The sequence below is a fragment of the Porites lutea genome, chromosome 10 (genome assembly GCF_958299795.1).
Source record: "Porites lutea chromosome 10, jaPorLute2.1, whole genome shotgun sequence".
Taxonomy (NCBI): domain Eukaryota; kingdom Metazoa; phylum Cnidaria; class Anthozoa; order Scleractinia; family Poritidae; genus Porites; species Porites lutea.
In genome coordinates this window covers 24,519,012-24,534,633 of record NC_133210.1, presented here as the reverse complement: position 1 = coordinate 24,534,633, position 15,622 = coordinate 24,519,012, and the positions used below count along the sequence as shown (strand labels likewise).

General features: G+C 37.5%; 1 protein-coding gene across 2 annotated transcripts; it reads right to left on the bottom strand.

Annotated features, from left to right (window-relative positions):
* Window positions 1–58: 58 nt before the first annotated feature.
* Window positions 59–15,599, bottom strand: LOC140950633 (histone acetyltransferase KAT7-like). Of its 2 annotated transcripts, XM_073399874.1 has the most exons (14): window positions 15,438–15,599; window positions 14,378–14,525; window positions 13,369–13,497; window positions 12,673–12,785; window positions 11,402–11,815; window positions 10,697–10,813; window positions 9,535–9,822; window positions 7,779–7,955; window positions 3,762–3,851; window positions 3,093–3,233; window positions 2,254–2,347; window positions 1,718–1,864; window positions 1,016–1,122; window positions 59–701 (listed from the first exon to the last, which is right to left on the bottom strand). In XM_073399874.1, the coding sequence occupies exons 1-14, from the start codon at window positions 15,450–15,452 to the stop codon at window positions 588–590; spliced, it is 2,094 nt and encodes a 697-aa protein (XP_073255975.1). In that variant the 5' UTR covers window positions 15,453–15,599; the 3' UTR covers window positions 59–587. The 2 variants fall into 2 exon arrangements, with proteins under 2 accessions (XP_073255975.1, XP_073255976.1); XM_073399875.1 differs by lacking the exon at window positions 11,402–11,815 and having other exon boundaries at window positions 75–701.
* Between the last annotated feature and the right edge of the window lie 23 nt (window positions 15,600–15,622).

Genomic DNA, 15,622 nt, shown 5'->3' with positions numbered 1-15,622 from the left:
AATGCCACACGTGTTATGTTTTAAACTAAGCTCGTTTAATTACTTTTCTTGAGGTAAACTTCTATTTTAACCTCGTCTTTTTTGCGCCATTCAGAGACGAACAATTTGTGAAGTCGCTATGACTCGGCCACGAAGCATAAAATGTTTCCATTGTTGCTTGTTAACATAAACTGATGAGGATGGCGGGCAAGAGGGAATTTATCTAAACAGGGTTTAAAAAATTCACGAGGGTGGTTCTTGCGCACGCAGTTCCAGTACAGTGTATATCTCACCCTTTGACTTTGCTTTTCTTCCGGGTGGATCATGTCGCAGGGTGCCTTGTAATACCCTCACAAATTTGTCATTTTTTTACTTTCACGGGGTGGAGGATAGGCTTTCGTTCACCATTAAAAGTACTAAAATGTTATGTTTTTGTCTTTCCTCACTAACTGCGTACATTGTAAAAGAAAAATTGACGATACTTTTTCACTTGTTGTTACTGGATGACAGAATTGTGACCATTTAAAGGAAAGATGTAGTACGATGATCCTTTGGTCTAATTTCTAATGGTAATTTGAAAATCCACCTCAAAGCTGAGCTTCTACACGCTACGGCTTTGCATCTTGGGCAGTTGGTGGAACCCACGAAAGACAAGATGGATCTATCTCTTGGTATTCAGGTGGCCTTGCTGCAACTTTCTTCTCATAGTCATCAAAAAGGTCCTAAAAACAGGAAACATAATTATCCCTATTGTGCAATGGAAATAGGCCATAAGATTTTACTTAGAAATGTGCAGTCAGTGGGTAGCGAGTTAATAGTTTCGAATGTGACTTTCCAGTTACTTAAGAATTGGGTCGAAAGGATTTCTTTACCACAAAACAGCTACAGTCTACTGTAAGCTGCCTTTGTGCACAATAACAAGGGGACTCGTCCAAATGAGGAACTCGTACATTTAAGAGTATTAAGGTTCCTTTTACAGTTGGATATTGTCTAGTGTGGTCCCTGATTAAATATTGGCGCGTATTTGTTGCCTTACCGTAGCTCTTAAGATGACATGCTTCCCTTTCCAATACTTCAGGATACCCAAATACTGCAGGGTACTGACAATGTCACTTGGATGCAATGCTGTTTCCTGACTAATATCTACGCATAAAAGGAAGCGACATGCGCGTTTTTTACAACTTTCCAACACAACTCTTCAGAAGACGGTAACTGGCTTTTTACACTAACAATTACACTTGGCAGGGGATATTCTTGGCTGGGTCTGTGAGAAAGCTGAGGACAAGATGGCGTTCCTAGGAGAATACATTATATGATCTCTATAAAATCAAGGAGACTTCATCGTTTCTTAAAATTACAACTCCGACGGGGATCATACCAAGCAGTAGCTTTAAGCACTTTGTCTCTAATTTCATAATCGCGAAAGGGGCGTTTCGCTATGCAGATGGCGTTGCTTATTACCACAGTGAAAATGCCCGAAGAATTCCCAGGATAATCTTCTTTTTCGGGCAGTGATAACTACATTTTTCTAAAACACGAGGAACAGCTGAAGAAACCACGCCATCACAGTGCACGAATTCTTCCAGTGACAAATATGATGTAGCAAACTAAACAGTATGCCCTACATCTCTTTAATCTTACGAAGCCGTAATTTGGAGTGAACGTTGTGGTTAAAATAGGTTTGTTTGAAAACGGAACTCAAATTAAGCAAGAGGCCCGGGCGCAATGACTTTCTTACCCTTAATTGAGATCATGTCAAAACCAAAATTTTTGAGGTATTTAAGCAAAATACCCTTCCAGTAACTTCGATAACTAATAAGACCTAAATCTGACAAAGGCTTCTCAGGGGAACCAACTTTTCCTTCAACTTTTGATAGAAGATAACCTGTAAAATACAAGGCGGATCAGAGTTAAGTTAAGGTTTTCTTAACGGTTTACCGTAAGAAAAACGGGAAAACAAAACATTAGATATTTAACGTAACGGACTTTTTTTAACGATTTAAAATTTGTACATGTATAAAATTGTGTTTGTGAGACACAAAACAGCTTTGTGCTGGTAAAATATTAAGATTTACAATCTTATGTGAGTTATGCTGCAAGTCGTATTCAAGTTAAAAAAGAGCTTTGTGCTGATTTAAGATTCAGATTTACAAACAATTTCGATTCTGGCCATGTTTAAGCTCCAACAAAATTTTCTGAAAGATCATTTGCCAATGAATTAAATGAAATTTCTCTCCTAGTTAAGATCAACGCATACATTGTAACATCACTTACTAAAGTCAATCAGCATTTTGCCATATCCTTGTTTCATGTAGATTGGTAAAGTTAATATGCAGGAGACATTGTAATTCAAAAACGACTTTTTCTCCTGCAGTAGAAAAAACAAATAAATATTAACATTCAGGTCCCAGCCAAAGTGGCAGTGAAGTACATATAAAACCCATAAAAAAGTAAGTATCGGACTTTGACGCCAGTAAACTATTATACGCCTAGCTACTGCTCTTTTGATCTTACACGCATTTACGAAAAAATACCACAATACTCTTTTGAAGTGCAATTTGGGTAGTGCAACATGTACGCCTGAGTGTTACACTATGTTTTGTTGTGAGTACGAACCACTTTTATTAGTTTCTGTGATTACTTGTTGCCCTCAAAATGCTGCTATCTATTTGTTCTAGAATTAAGCCTTAATAACGAGTCCTTTAACACAAAAACCTGCAATGTCCGTTCTACTGGAAGCCGACTGTACATACCCTCATTGTCTTTGTCTCATTGTAACAAAGGAGACTGTATAAGACTTCCTCATTGAGGCCGAGTACCCTATTAGAGAGTATCATGGTGTTTTTCAAAAGTGGCTAAGGGTCAGTTGCAATCGAGTTAATACCAAAAGCAGCTTTGTTGGTTTTTTTTTTAAGTTGTCAGTCCCTGGGAATTGTTTTTGTTCTATTTTTGTTCTTTTTTCTTGGGGTACATATTCCATTTCAGGGGTATCTATTGTAGCGAGGGGAATCCCTACCCCAGGCATTTAATGACAGTACTGGAAGTTACATGCCGAATGCGTTAGGGTTCACGGCTATATTATCAAAGAAAGGGCTAAGAGCTGTTAAATGTACCTTTGAAAAGTAGCCGATCATGTGACAACCAGTTGAGTCTGCAGTTGTCATAACATAGAACAGGAAAGGTTCCACGTCATAGTAGAGGGTCTTGTGATCTAGAAACAACTTGGCCAGCAAACACAAGTTTTGACAGTAAACCTGGTGAGTTGAAAATAAGCAATCACACAAATGAATGAGTCAAAACAGACCCTACATGTATATACACAATCATGACAGCCACTGAAATAGCATAAATCCCCACTAGTTGTCTGAAAATATAGTTTACCTTTACATGTAAATAAAAATTATAGAATAAAGGCAGTTTATTTATCTTTTTTATCGAGAATGCTTAAACATGTAAAACTATGAATAATGCAGTGCTTGCAAAAGCTACAAGTAGCTTCCATGAAGAAAACTCAATTGGGAGTGTTTTGTTTGTTGGCTCACTGATGCATCCCAACATGAAAAGATGACCTCCGTATTGCAATTAAAGTTTAGGATGGCCAAAGAACACAACAGTTTATTGGCTGTTGGATTATTCATGTCTTTTTTACCCTCTTGCCTTACGGCTTTTAAAGTTCGATTCAGTCAATTTTGGAAACTGCCTTTTGTGTTCAAAAGAGGTGAGAGGATTTGCTTCAATTTAACTTACATCTGGTATTATTATCACCCTTGGGGTTAACTGACCTTGTGGTTTTTTCCATCCACTTCAAATATGGAAAGTCCATTCTTTCGGTAGATTTCAACTCCAGGAGGATGTCTGCTGTTACATTTGGCCTAACATTTCACACATCAAATAAGCAAATAATAGTTTTACAGTAATTCACAAAAGTTGCCCATACATGTGAACTGGTTAGCGCACAAAAGAAAGGGCCTACATTTTGGCCGACAACCCTTGACAGAGATTGCGATACCATACCCAACCCTTTGCCAAAAGCCCTACCCCACAAATGCCTTTTCACTTTTAAGTGGAAACTCAGAAATGAAAAAAATCGCTAAAATCGCACCGGATCGGGAAAATAACCACACAGCAAGCAAGAACACACCATGTAAATAAGGTAAGACGTTTTTTATTCAGAATTTCTACGAGTATTTATCTTCCTAAATCTATAACGTGGATTCCCATACTAATCCTTTATAAATTCACGGCCGCCATGTAACCCAATACCGCTTTCGTTGAACAGTCACGTCCCGGCTCGCACACCGCTAATAATTAATCTAATCCTTTCACGTGACGTGAGCTTGGGCTGCCTGTGATACATGTAAATAAAGTCGAGCGCGGTCTTTTCAACTATTCTCCGGATCGGATCAGCCCGATCAAGCCACCTTGTATGGAGTATATGTGGGTTACTTTTTGCCGTTTCCTGGTCGAGAATTTCTGCAATTGGTATTTCAAGAACATTTAAACAGATCGGACAGTTTAGGAGAATTCAAGCTTCTCTTCTCAAAACCGGAGATGGCCAGCCTTCCTTCTTCACATTGGTTCAAATGCGAGGCCAATTGAGCCTTAGATCAGTAGGTTTACCTTGCGACACATTAATTCTGGTTTGTATAATGACGATTAATGGTAAGATTCCTTGAAGGTAAGCACAGTGTTCGATTTATTTATTTCTGCTTCGAACATATCCGCGCCAAAACCTCCTAAATGCCCGCCAAATTTAATGTGGCGCTCCCGATCGTACAGCTAGTGTTTAGGAAGAAACAAGCCCAGCACAACTTCCACTGGAGGCAATTTTGTGTACAAAAAGTACCCTAATAAGGAAGTCGAAAAGCTCTATTAATTTCGTGCGACATTTTCTTGATAAACAAAGGAATGTGTTGAAAATTATAGACGTCCGTGTTTTATAATACACATACACACGTAGTGGCCAAATTGCTATATCTCTGATCTTTTTTCAACTGTTTTGCTTGTTGCCGATGTTTAAATGCTTCATCGTGATCCAGTGCGATTTATAGTTGTCACTTCATGCTCAGATCTTTGTTTCAATTAATGAGAAAATTATCTTACAGTTAAAACACTCTTTGCACAACAATAAGGCCAGTAATTATCGCGTAATATTGCGTTGTTGCATGCGTTCTCAACACAGCCGGACGGAGCTCTGCCTATGAAAACAATCGTTTTCCTAGTATCGAATAGGCGGATATGACTCCCAGAGGTAGCAAATTGTGCTACAAAGCCATTAATAAGGGCTATTCCATGCAAGTATAAACCTCATAAAAGCTTTTTATTTTGATAAAAATGAAATGAAACGCGTTAAAAATATCAGACGCTCGTGTTACCCATACCCCTACCGACCTACCTAAGGTACTTCACAGATAAATTGCTGATCATGAGTGTTAAATTTGCTCGTTATTTGTAAGGCCCTAAATCTAAGTAGCTTTCTTTTTCTTTTAAAAATTTTTACGGAGGAATCGAAATGAGTTTTGGTTGATTGGTTGTGTCCATCGCGGTTCACCCCTATTTGTTTTGTTTTTTTTTAATAAAAAACGACTGCGCAAACGGTCTCTATTATTTTTCACGAGCAGAGAGCTTTGATATAATTCACCGAAAACAAATTCATGAACATGGTTCAGGGTATTCTGTACGTGCTTTTTATGTTGGGTGCGTCGCCTGATTAAAAGCGAGCGATCGGGTGAGTCGCCTTCGCTTAGTGCAAGAAGACTTTGTAAAACGTGTATATTAAATGAATCTTTCTGTAAAAAAAACGAGGCCTTAGGAAAGTTTATAAGGTAAAATAGTCTTGGAAAACGTTTTGCCAAATATATTTTCTTTTGTTTGGGACTTGCTAAGATTGTATTGAGTCAACTAAACGCTTAGAATTCGTAATTGAACTTATTCTTTGAGTGATTCAAAACAAAGCTAAACAACGACCAAAGTTCCGTCTGCACGTGCTCTTCTGGGTGAGTCGCCTGAAAAAGCAAGCGATCGGGTGTGTCGCCTTCGCTTAGTGCAAGGGAACTTGGTTGGTCATGGCTCATGAAAAATAATAGAGACCGTTTGTGCAATGGTATTTTATTAAAAAACAAATAGGGGGAACTGCGATGGACGCAACCAATCAACCAAAATTCATTTCGATTCCCCCGTAAAATTTTTTTAAAAGAAAAAGAAAGCTACTTAGATTTAGAAATATAAATTTCGGGGTAGCAGAATTAAAAACGGGACTATTCCCTTTTTTGAGAAAAGGCCGGTGAAGTCTCCTATTTAAATTCTGTTTCCAGAGAAAGCTACTGTAAAAACTATTTGAATTTATAGTTAATGTAAATTCTATTAAATTTAAATCGCTGCACTTCGTTCATCTTCGGTAAATAAATGCATATTGATTCTGAGCTATCCCCTGTTTGTTGCAAAACTCCTCTACACCGCCACAAGCTTTCCAACGGATGCACTGTTTTGGAGCGATTTTCATTCTGTCAGGTTCTATTTTTTAGTTGTGTTCGTCTCATCAGCTTTCTAGTAGTGTGTGGTAAAATGAGCGGTTGAAAGATATGTCAGAAAAAAAGTTTCACAGGAGGCCACGAAAGGAGATTCGCATTTCAGCTCAAGTATGGTTTCAAGCTGTCAACGGTCTATGCTTGGCTGAATTTAAACAATGGCCTTCTGGTCAGATGGGGAACAAATTTTCCCTCATATTTCGGTCGCTAAGGCTTGCGGCTCGCCATGAATGTATCGGGAAGAAAACAGCAACATACCGGGGAGAGTCCTTGCCTTGTACAATGTATAAACTTCCGTAAGAAACAGGCTGATTCAAATCCACCCATTTTTTGGAAAATCGGATTAGCAAACATTTTGTAATTTCTTTAAATTCCCTTTTTCTTGCCTTGTTTATTGTGTTGTTTGTTTTTTGTTACTCATTTTTGTGTTGACAGCTTCCATAGAAACTGTAACACTATGCAGGCATGTCGTAAGTCCACAATGTCCATAATGTCTGTAATGTCCACGAGAAAAGTGATAATTCTGAAGCCCTGATACAAAATACAGTTTGATTCAGTTCGCTTAAACAAGTAGAGTCTATTATGCTCTAGTTGCTTGTCCTTTTATCAATTTTTTTTTCTAGTCAAAAGAAATTTTGCAAACAAGGGGTACTCTGTAATTGTGGTCATTGCATTGGCATACTACATACATGTAACATAAAAGTGATGTGTGACCTACTGTGTCAGAAAAATAAACATGACCTGTCGTTGTCCAAAAAAAAATCTATACATTTTTGTTCTTGATGCAAGAAGTCACTCTTTGTTTCCACTTTCACGCTTGTCATCGGCGTGCTTTTTGACATGAAGGTGAAGTGCAACCTAATGTATCAAAATTTTTTCTTCCATGCAAGAAATCACACTTTATCTTCTTTGACAAAACAGGTTACATTTCATGTTTATATGACATAGAAAGCAGATAAAATGGCAAGTGCACAATACACATATCAAAAACTGTAAACACATACTCTCTCCTGAGAGCTATTTTTATTGTTGTGCGACTCAAGATTTGTGATAAAGTGGCTATAAACAGAAAACCATAAAATTCACTAACTGTCTCATCCCCCACCCCCTAAGTAAGTCTAGGGTGGGAGGATAAACGAAATTTTTTTGGCCTTAGCAGAGATTCATTAATTTTTTTGATTTAGGAAAAAGGTGGTTTACTTTCCCATTTTACTACGTCCAAAATTGCAGGTTCAACTTGTACAAGCAAGATTTTACATGACTTTTACATACCACATGTCGTCTTAGCACAGTCTGGCTCTTCATATATTTTAAGCAGAATTCACAGATGTATATTTTCCGAAGCCGCTGAAATTCCTCAGGATATGGAGAAGAGTACCATGTGTCAATCTCAAATGAACCAAATTCAATACAGCGACATCCATTTCTATTGTTTAACGGCAACAGCTCCTGACAAAAAAAAATGACACGACAATACTAGAGTATCACTAGAAACCTACAGTGGAAGGTTTGAACCCAGGAGTCATTTGAGTTACCCTGCGATCATCTGGGAGAATGTAGCCCTAAATAGGACTGTTGTTAACACTGACAGACGTTTTGAGAACCTGTGAGGTAGTCATCTTCATTGTCAAAGTGAGTGGTATCATGTCAGTTGATGGTATTAAACTCTGGTCTCTTAACCTGATTGGTCAATCAGTCGCAATGTCATTTGTCGTCTGTCAGTTTTAAAAGCCGTTACGGCTATGAAGACTCAATGTTATTGGTGTGTTTCAATCCGTCTATTGTCACAGTTAAACAGTCGTTTAATGTTTGTCAAATCGTCGCTCGTCCAGTTATTCTCCCATAGTTAGTTTTGCTGAATCCGTCAATGAGTCGTTTGTATAGTGCTGGTAACTGTTGACTACGATTCAGTGGCATCTAGAGTGAATGAATGAATGAATGACTTGTTTAAGGATGCCTTCTGCAGCCTACAGCTGAATTGCAGGTACAGGTCAGTTACATAAACAGTAAATAACTAAAAACACTAAGCGGCAGCATAATTATTTCACAGTAACAAAATTAGCAAGACGATCAGTATTAGATGGCAACGAGGTAAATGATCGATTTGAATGTGAACAGTAAGCTGAAGATAAGTGAGCAATTCTGCTCTGAATTAATAATTATTATTAGTCCATCACTGATGAAACCATAGCAATCCCTGACTCAGCAGAAATTCACAAAGAAAAGATAGTGAAAAGTTTATCCAACAATGTTATGCCATGCTTTTCTTTTTCGGAAGAGATGGAAAAAAATAGGAAGAAGAGGAAGAAGAAGAAGAAGAAGAAGAAGAAGAAGAAGAAGAAGAAGAAGAAGAAGAAGAAGAAGAAGAAGAAGAAGAAGAAGAAGAAGAAGAAGAAGAAGAAGAAGAAGAAATAAATACATGTTTTTGACACCTGTAATGAGAAAATCAACAAAGCATCCAGATATAGGTAATTCAATAGAGGATATCACATGTATGGCCATGCAGAGATACGAAATTTCTCTTCAAGTGTTGAAATAAAAAAATTATATTTTTCAACATGAGAGAGAAATTTGGTATCTCCAAAGCCGCCACAATGTAATGTTCTTTTTATAATATAAACACCAATGAAATACCAAACCATTTCACTTTAATGTTTTGTTGCTGTGAAAGGTGCATGTTATCAAGTAACAATTAATAATAGTAACGGTGATCTTTTAATTTTTTTACCTTTTTAATAAACAATATTTATTGCAACATTTGCTCTAAGAGCCTAAAGGGCTCATCTAGAGAGCTTACCTGTAAAGATACAGTGTACATGTATCATGTTTTTGCACGAAAGTTCACCTGGTACAGTGTATTTCATTAGTGGTTATATAATAAAACCAAATTTATTGTTTTCACTTGTGAGATGTTTTCATCCTTTTTATATTAGTGCACTAAAATGAACCAACTAGGATTTCAGTCCAAGAGCTCTTTCTATTCTGCATGAAATTTATACAATAATTACGACAAAAAACAAAACCTCACTTCTTCATTGGCCTGTATAGCTTTTGCCCAAGCATCTTTGAACATTTTCAAGTCATCTTCTGAAGTTATTTTTTTAAGTGCCTCTTCATCTAGGTTATCCAATACTGCCATGCCATTAGTATATGAGTCACTTGCTCGTTCAGCTGCTGCACTGGACACATGGTCTTTGGATATGACACTACCAGTGCTTGTTTGCCCATGAGTTTTCCTTATGTTGTGTTCTTCTGGTGTTATTTCTTTGCTTGTGACGGCAGCACGGATCTTTTCTGGCATGAAGGACAGCTGGACCTACAGGAATACATGTACATAATTATACTGTGGAACCTTGATATAATGTAACGAAGGGCCAAGGGACTAGCAAAATTTTTTCACTTTAAAGAGGTTTCATTATATTGAGGCTGTTTTTCATATACCATATTTATTCGATTAACTGAACTGGGCGCTTATTAAATTTTTGGACCTTGAGAGTGGGTGCTTACTCGAGGTGGGCGCTTATTCAAGGCTGGGTGCTTATTAAATTTTCACCATTTTCAACAAGTGTAGTATGTATATTTTGCAAGAAAACAGTAAATGGTAATAACACAATGCGAAGATGTAACAAAGCAAGGTTTCTGCAAAACACTCTTATGAAAACTCCGTCTTGGGGGAAGTCTCAAATTAGTACTTATTCCTTTTTTTTGGTGGTAGCAGGAAGGGAGCAGGCACTTATTTGAGTTTAAGTGGGAGTGGAAGTGGGAGGGAGGTGGGGTGGGGTGGGGTGGGCGCTTACCGGTATTTGAGGCTGGGTGCCTATTAATTTTTTCTGCCTTTAGGATGGGCGCTTATTCAAGGTGGGTGCTAATCCAAGGTTGGGCGCTTATTCGAATAAATACGGTACATGTATATTACTATGACTGGGACAAAGAAAATTGTTTATTATACTGAGGACTTCATTAGATAGAGTTTCATTATATAAAGGTTCCAACCACAAGAGATCTAAAATCTGGAGACTGAATTCTTATACTGTATGCAATACCCATCTCCATATCATTGGATAAGACCTTGATCCATGATGTAAGTGGAGTGCATTTAAGTTCATGTACATGTACAGTGTATCAACATCTACTTATTTGTTTCACTTCATTAGTTACCATCATCAGTTGTAAGTTCACATTGTACTGACCTTGCTTCTGAGAGTTTTCTTGGGAAGAACCTTTGGTGATGTGCTAGCTCTAGTCTTTCGCACTTTTGAAGGTTCCAGTGGAGTGCCCACTTCCTTCTCTTTTTCTTTTGCTTTCTCCTGTGGAAAAATCAAAATTAAAACCTCAGTTCAAATTCTACACTGTATTTTAAATTATTTAATTTGGTTATGGTTATATAAGATTTAATGAGTTTGAAGCAACGGAAAAAAAAATTGAATCAAAGATGAAATATATTGAACCACAAAATAACACAGTCTTCACCTTAAGCAAGTCGCTGTTATCGCAGATCATTCACCTGTATTGATGTGTATGTCCCAAGAGAAATAGTTCCGGACGGAAAGCTTGAACTTCGGTGAGTTCGTGATCACAAAAGACACTTGTCTCATGAGAAACAAGATGACACTGGTGACTTACTTTTTAGTGGTACTGTACATGTACTTTGAGCCACAGGTGCTTATAAACAATTGGATTATTCAATTCTCGTGGACAAGAATCTCTCCAAAGACCCAATATTTACAAAATACATGTACATGTACACCGTATACACAAAATCGCTCAAAAATAAGTTACCACCCTCTTAAGATGGTTAAAAACTTGTAAGTATCAAGTTTCCAAAACAATACAGCATACAGGTACATGCATTCATCACCCAACAGCTATGTGATGTACTATTGATTAACGCAAACCTTGCATTCTTCTGCTGTCATGTTATGATGTTTTGGACAACCAGAAAGAGTATGATGCTTGTCAAATTTGCCTGTCATGTGACCCTTTCCATCACAGCCAGGTGTGGGGCATGGTTGAAATCTCTTTGAAGAGGACTTCCACTGTCCTTTTAACTTGGTCTTATGTGGGGTGCTAGGTGTTCTTTCGAATTCAACATCAGTTTGAGATGTCTCACTTTCTGAGTGTATAATCTTTGGCCTGCCACGCTTTTTCTTAACAACCTCTGAGATATCTGGCTGTAAAATCATATCGCTATTGTTCACTAATGAACACTCGTGACACATTTTGAGAGCAGGTTTTACACCCTTCAATTTAAGAGTAACACATGTTGAGTGAAATCCTCTGTCACAGCTGCTACAAGATTCCAGCTCTCCCTGTTGAATGTAATATTAAAAGTAAACATGTAACTTTTCTCAACTGATTGTACAGGATTGTACAAAGGGTCTCTTGGTGGAAGATGGGAGAAGTTGAACATAAACATTTTGCTTAATCTTTATTTAAGCTTTGTGATGCCTGTTTATTCCCTTAAGCCCTACAATGTAAGAGTGATCATCACCAAATTTCTCATAGAAAAATATGAATGCTTGACAAAACAAATTGGTGATGGGAATAAAGCAAATGATTACACAAGAGGAATCTACAGTGTAATAAATTGATATCGTAACTCCTATATTAAGTCCCTCAAGGGGCTTATTTATTTCAAGTCCATTTGAGGGGGAGCTTAATAGAGATGGGGGGGGGGGGAGGGGGGCCTATTTAATTTAGAAACAATGATGGTATCAGTTCTCCATAACGAACTAGAATACAAAGTAGAAAAGCTCAAGTAAAGAAGTTTTAGGTCATGAAGCTGATGATCAGAATCAAATCCGAACTTCCAGTTGATAAATAATCCATCACAGATCAGTTCACACAAAGTTTTAAACAGTCGTGTTTGATTAATACAGACTATTTATTAGTGAAGAATAATTAGGAGAGGAGAGGGAGGGCGACTTAATAGAGAGAGGGCTCATTAACTTTCTTCCCCTGAAAAGGGAGGGGGAGTGGTATTAGAGGGAGGGGGCTTATTTGAGAGGAGGGGCTTAATAGAGGGATTACGGTACTTCAATAAAATTAATACCCTCCATTACTTCTATAGGAAACATATAGGCTGGGGCAACAAATGAGAATCTGAATTGTGATAGCAGGATTTAAAGGGTTATGAGATACAATCATGTATTAGTGTGGTTCTCACCTCACCATGAACTGCCTTACACAAGCAACAGAATTTACACTTGTAGCAGAACCATGAAGAGCTGTCCAACAAGGGGCAAGAATCTTTGAAAAGGTTCAGACACAACTTGTGAGCTAGACAGAAGGAAGAGCAAGTTAAGAGCAAGGAGAAAGAGTTAATAATAATGTGGTCAAAATTCAAAGTAAAGTGCTATTAACAGCACTGGAAGACCACCCTCTGTTTGTGTGGCAGTTGTTGTTATTGAAATCTGAACATCTATTTTTTTTTACTCAATAGAAGAAATACAGACAAATATTATGGTGGCTACATGTTGCGGGTCAAAATATTATTATACAGCTGTAATTATACAGGTTAAAATTTTTTAACCTAGGTTGACTCTCAATTTCCCTTGTTTCCTACACTGTAGCTCTAATTTTATGAGACAAAGGAAATAGAAAATAAACCTAGCTTTAAAAAATTTAACATGAATTAAATTTTGTTCTGTAACAACAGCTACAATTACAATGAAGTATGTATTCACTCCCGACCAAAACGACATAAATTATTTATATTTAAACCTAAATGTTTTAATAGAAGTACAAGGGAAATGTTAAGTTAGTTATGTGCCTTTTTTAGGATTGCTTTTCTCTGTAAATTTTGGAAGGATTGAGCAGATAGGTAGTTTAAATGGGACTGCAGTATTAATGATCTACTAACCAACAGCAGAGCATTTTGAACATTGTAACAACTCTGTAGTTACTTCATCCTCAAATCCATGACACACATAGCACTTTTTTATGTCCTCTGGAGTGCTATTTGTGATTAACCTAGACGACCTCCTTTTCCCTGAAAACCAAAAACCAAAACAAAATAAACAAATTATTATACTTAAGAAAGAAAGGAGAAAGAGAAATAACAAATAGTTTGACTTAGAGTTTATGTTGATGATAAAGCTACCTTGAAAAATTAATTATGAATTTATCATTTTTGTGTTTACAGTTTCTGAAGAAAATGAAACACTTTGCAGTCACGTCATGTCCATAATAATGTCCATAAGTAAGAAAAGTGATAATTCTGAACACCACATACAAAATACTGTGTGATTCAATTTGTAAACAAGGAGAGTGGATAATGCCCTAGTTGTTGCTAATCATCATATCAATTAATTTTATCTAAACCAGCGTGCAAAGAAAGTAGTGTCTGATAGCCAAGAGCTAGTGGATTTTGCCATCGGGCTAGTGAATTCTGTTCTTAACTTGCCTGATGGGCAAACGAAGTTTTCAGAGTAATTCAAATTACAGAAGAACTGTGAAATCAATTCTGCTCATCAAAATGTTTTTTGGGCTAGTTGAAATGATGTTTGGGCAAATAAAGTGTTAGCTTCAGCTTACCCAAATGGTAAGCTTTAAAAATGGCTTTCTTTGCACCCTGTAGTCAAAAGGAACTTTGCTAAAAAGGGGTAATTGAGGTCATCTGTGTGCTACATACAGCTGTAACTCAAAGGCGAAGTGTGACCTGTTGGTCAGAAAAATAATAAAAAAATTGTGACCTGTTGCATACAAAAATGACCCTGCATCCCAGAGATAAAAAAATTTATGTACTGTATACATGTACTAGTAGTTTATACTTCCATAATAAAGACACCTCAGTGACGCAGACACTTGGCTCTGTCCCTTTGGTGTCCATATTAAGGAGGTTTGACTGTATGGTACATTCATTTTAGCACCTTTTGATGTGTCCAGGGATTTTCTCTGAGGGCGATTTAATGGTCTTTTACTGGGTGAGGAAGGACTTCTGGTTGCTTCACTATTGGTATCAGAGATTTCCACAACATCCACTTCTAATTCTGAATCATCTGAGGAGTCTTCAAGCACCTACAATATTAATCAATAATATTTATTGTGAACAAAAACTAAGTGTTAGGCCTGGTTCAGATGCCACTCCACTCATGTGCCAAACCTAACTGATGAATTACGTATGGCAAAAGAGCAGCATCTGAATCAGTTTGGTACAGCACTTTTAGTTTGGTGCGGCAAAAGCGTTTGGTGCATCAAAAGTTCAAACTTAACTTAGGCTTGACACAAGGTGTACCGTCTGAATCAGATGTCACACTAGTGTTGCTCCAAAGTCAGACTTATTCAGTTAGGTTCAGCACATGAAAAGTGTGGCGTCTGAACCAGGCCTTAGTCACACATTGTGTCCACAAAGAAAAGTACTACGTATGCACCTATCAATGGTTTGCCCCAAGAATAGGATCTTTTTTTTTTATAAGTATTGTAACAAAAGGTATTTTTTCCCTCAACTTTGAGAGGAAGTATTTGCACAAAACCTCATTTACATGTCTACCAAAATGTATGACTATGACTATGTGAGTTTACATGTTTTTACTAGCTGGTGGGGGGGGGGGGGGGGTGGGAATTTGACTCATAATGGAGATCCAAGGGTGGGGAAATTGATATTTGAAAACCTGAAAATGTCAAATTTCCGTGGGTTGCCTCCCTTCTACCACATCCTGGGGCAAACATTACCTAGGATAGTACAGACCTTTAGCTTTGAGGATGAGAACAACTACAGGGACGAGGTTTGACTAAAAGATTTGTAGCATATTCCAAAAAAAATAGTCACCCTGGAAAGTCTTTTTTACAAGTTAATGCTGGCAGAATATTAAATACACTCTCAGGTAAACTCACTCTCGCGAATTTTAGCACAACTATTTCTCCATTATGGAAGGTCTTCATGTGGTATTTTAGTATTTAACCGACTATATGAAAGGAAAGTCTCTTTACCTTCCGTTTGGGCATGCTTTTGAGGGAGTTGGCAGCGAAAATGAATTACAAACAACTACAAAAATCCACTTGGAATACGAGAGCCGTTGTGGACGCCATCTTGCCAAAATGAGACGACGAGCCTTGTTAACCAGCGGTAAGAGCATGGTAAGACAAATTGTGTTGTTTACATGACGTATGTATGA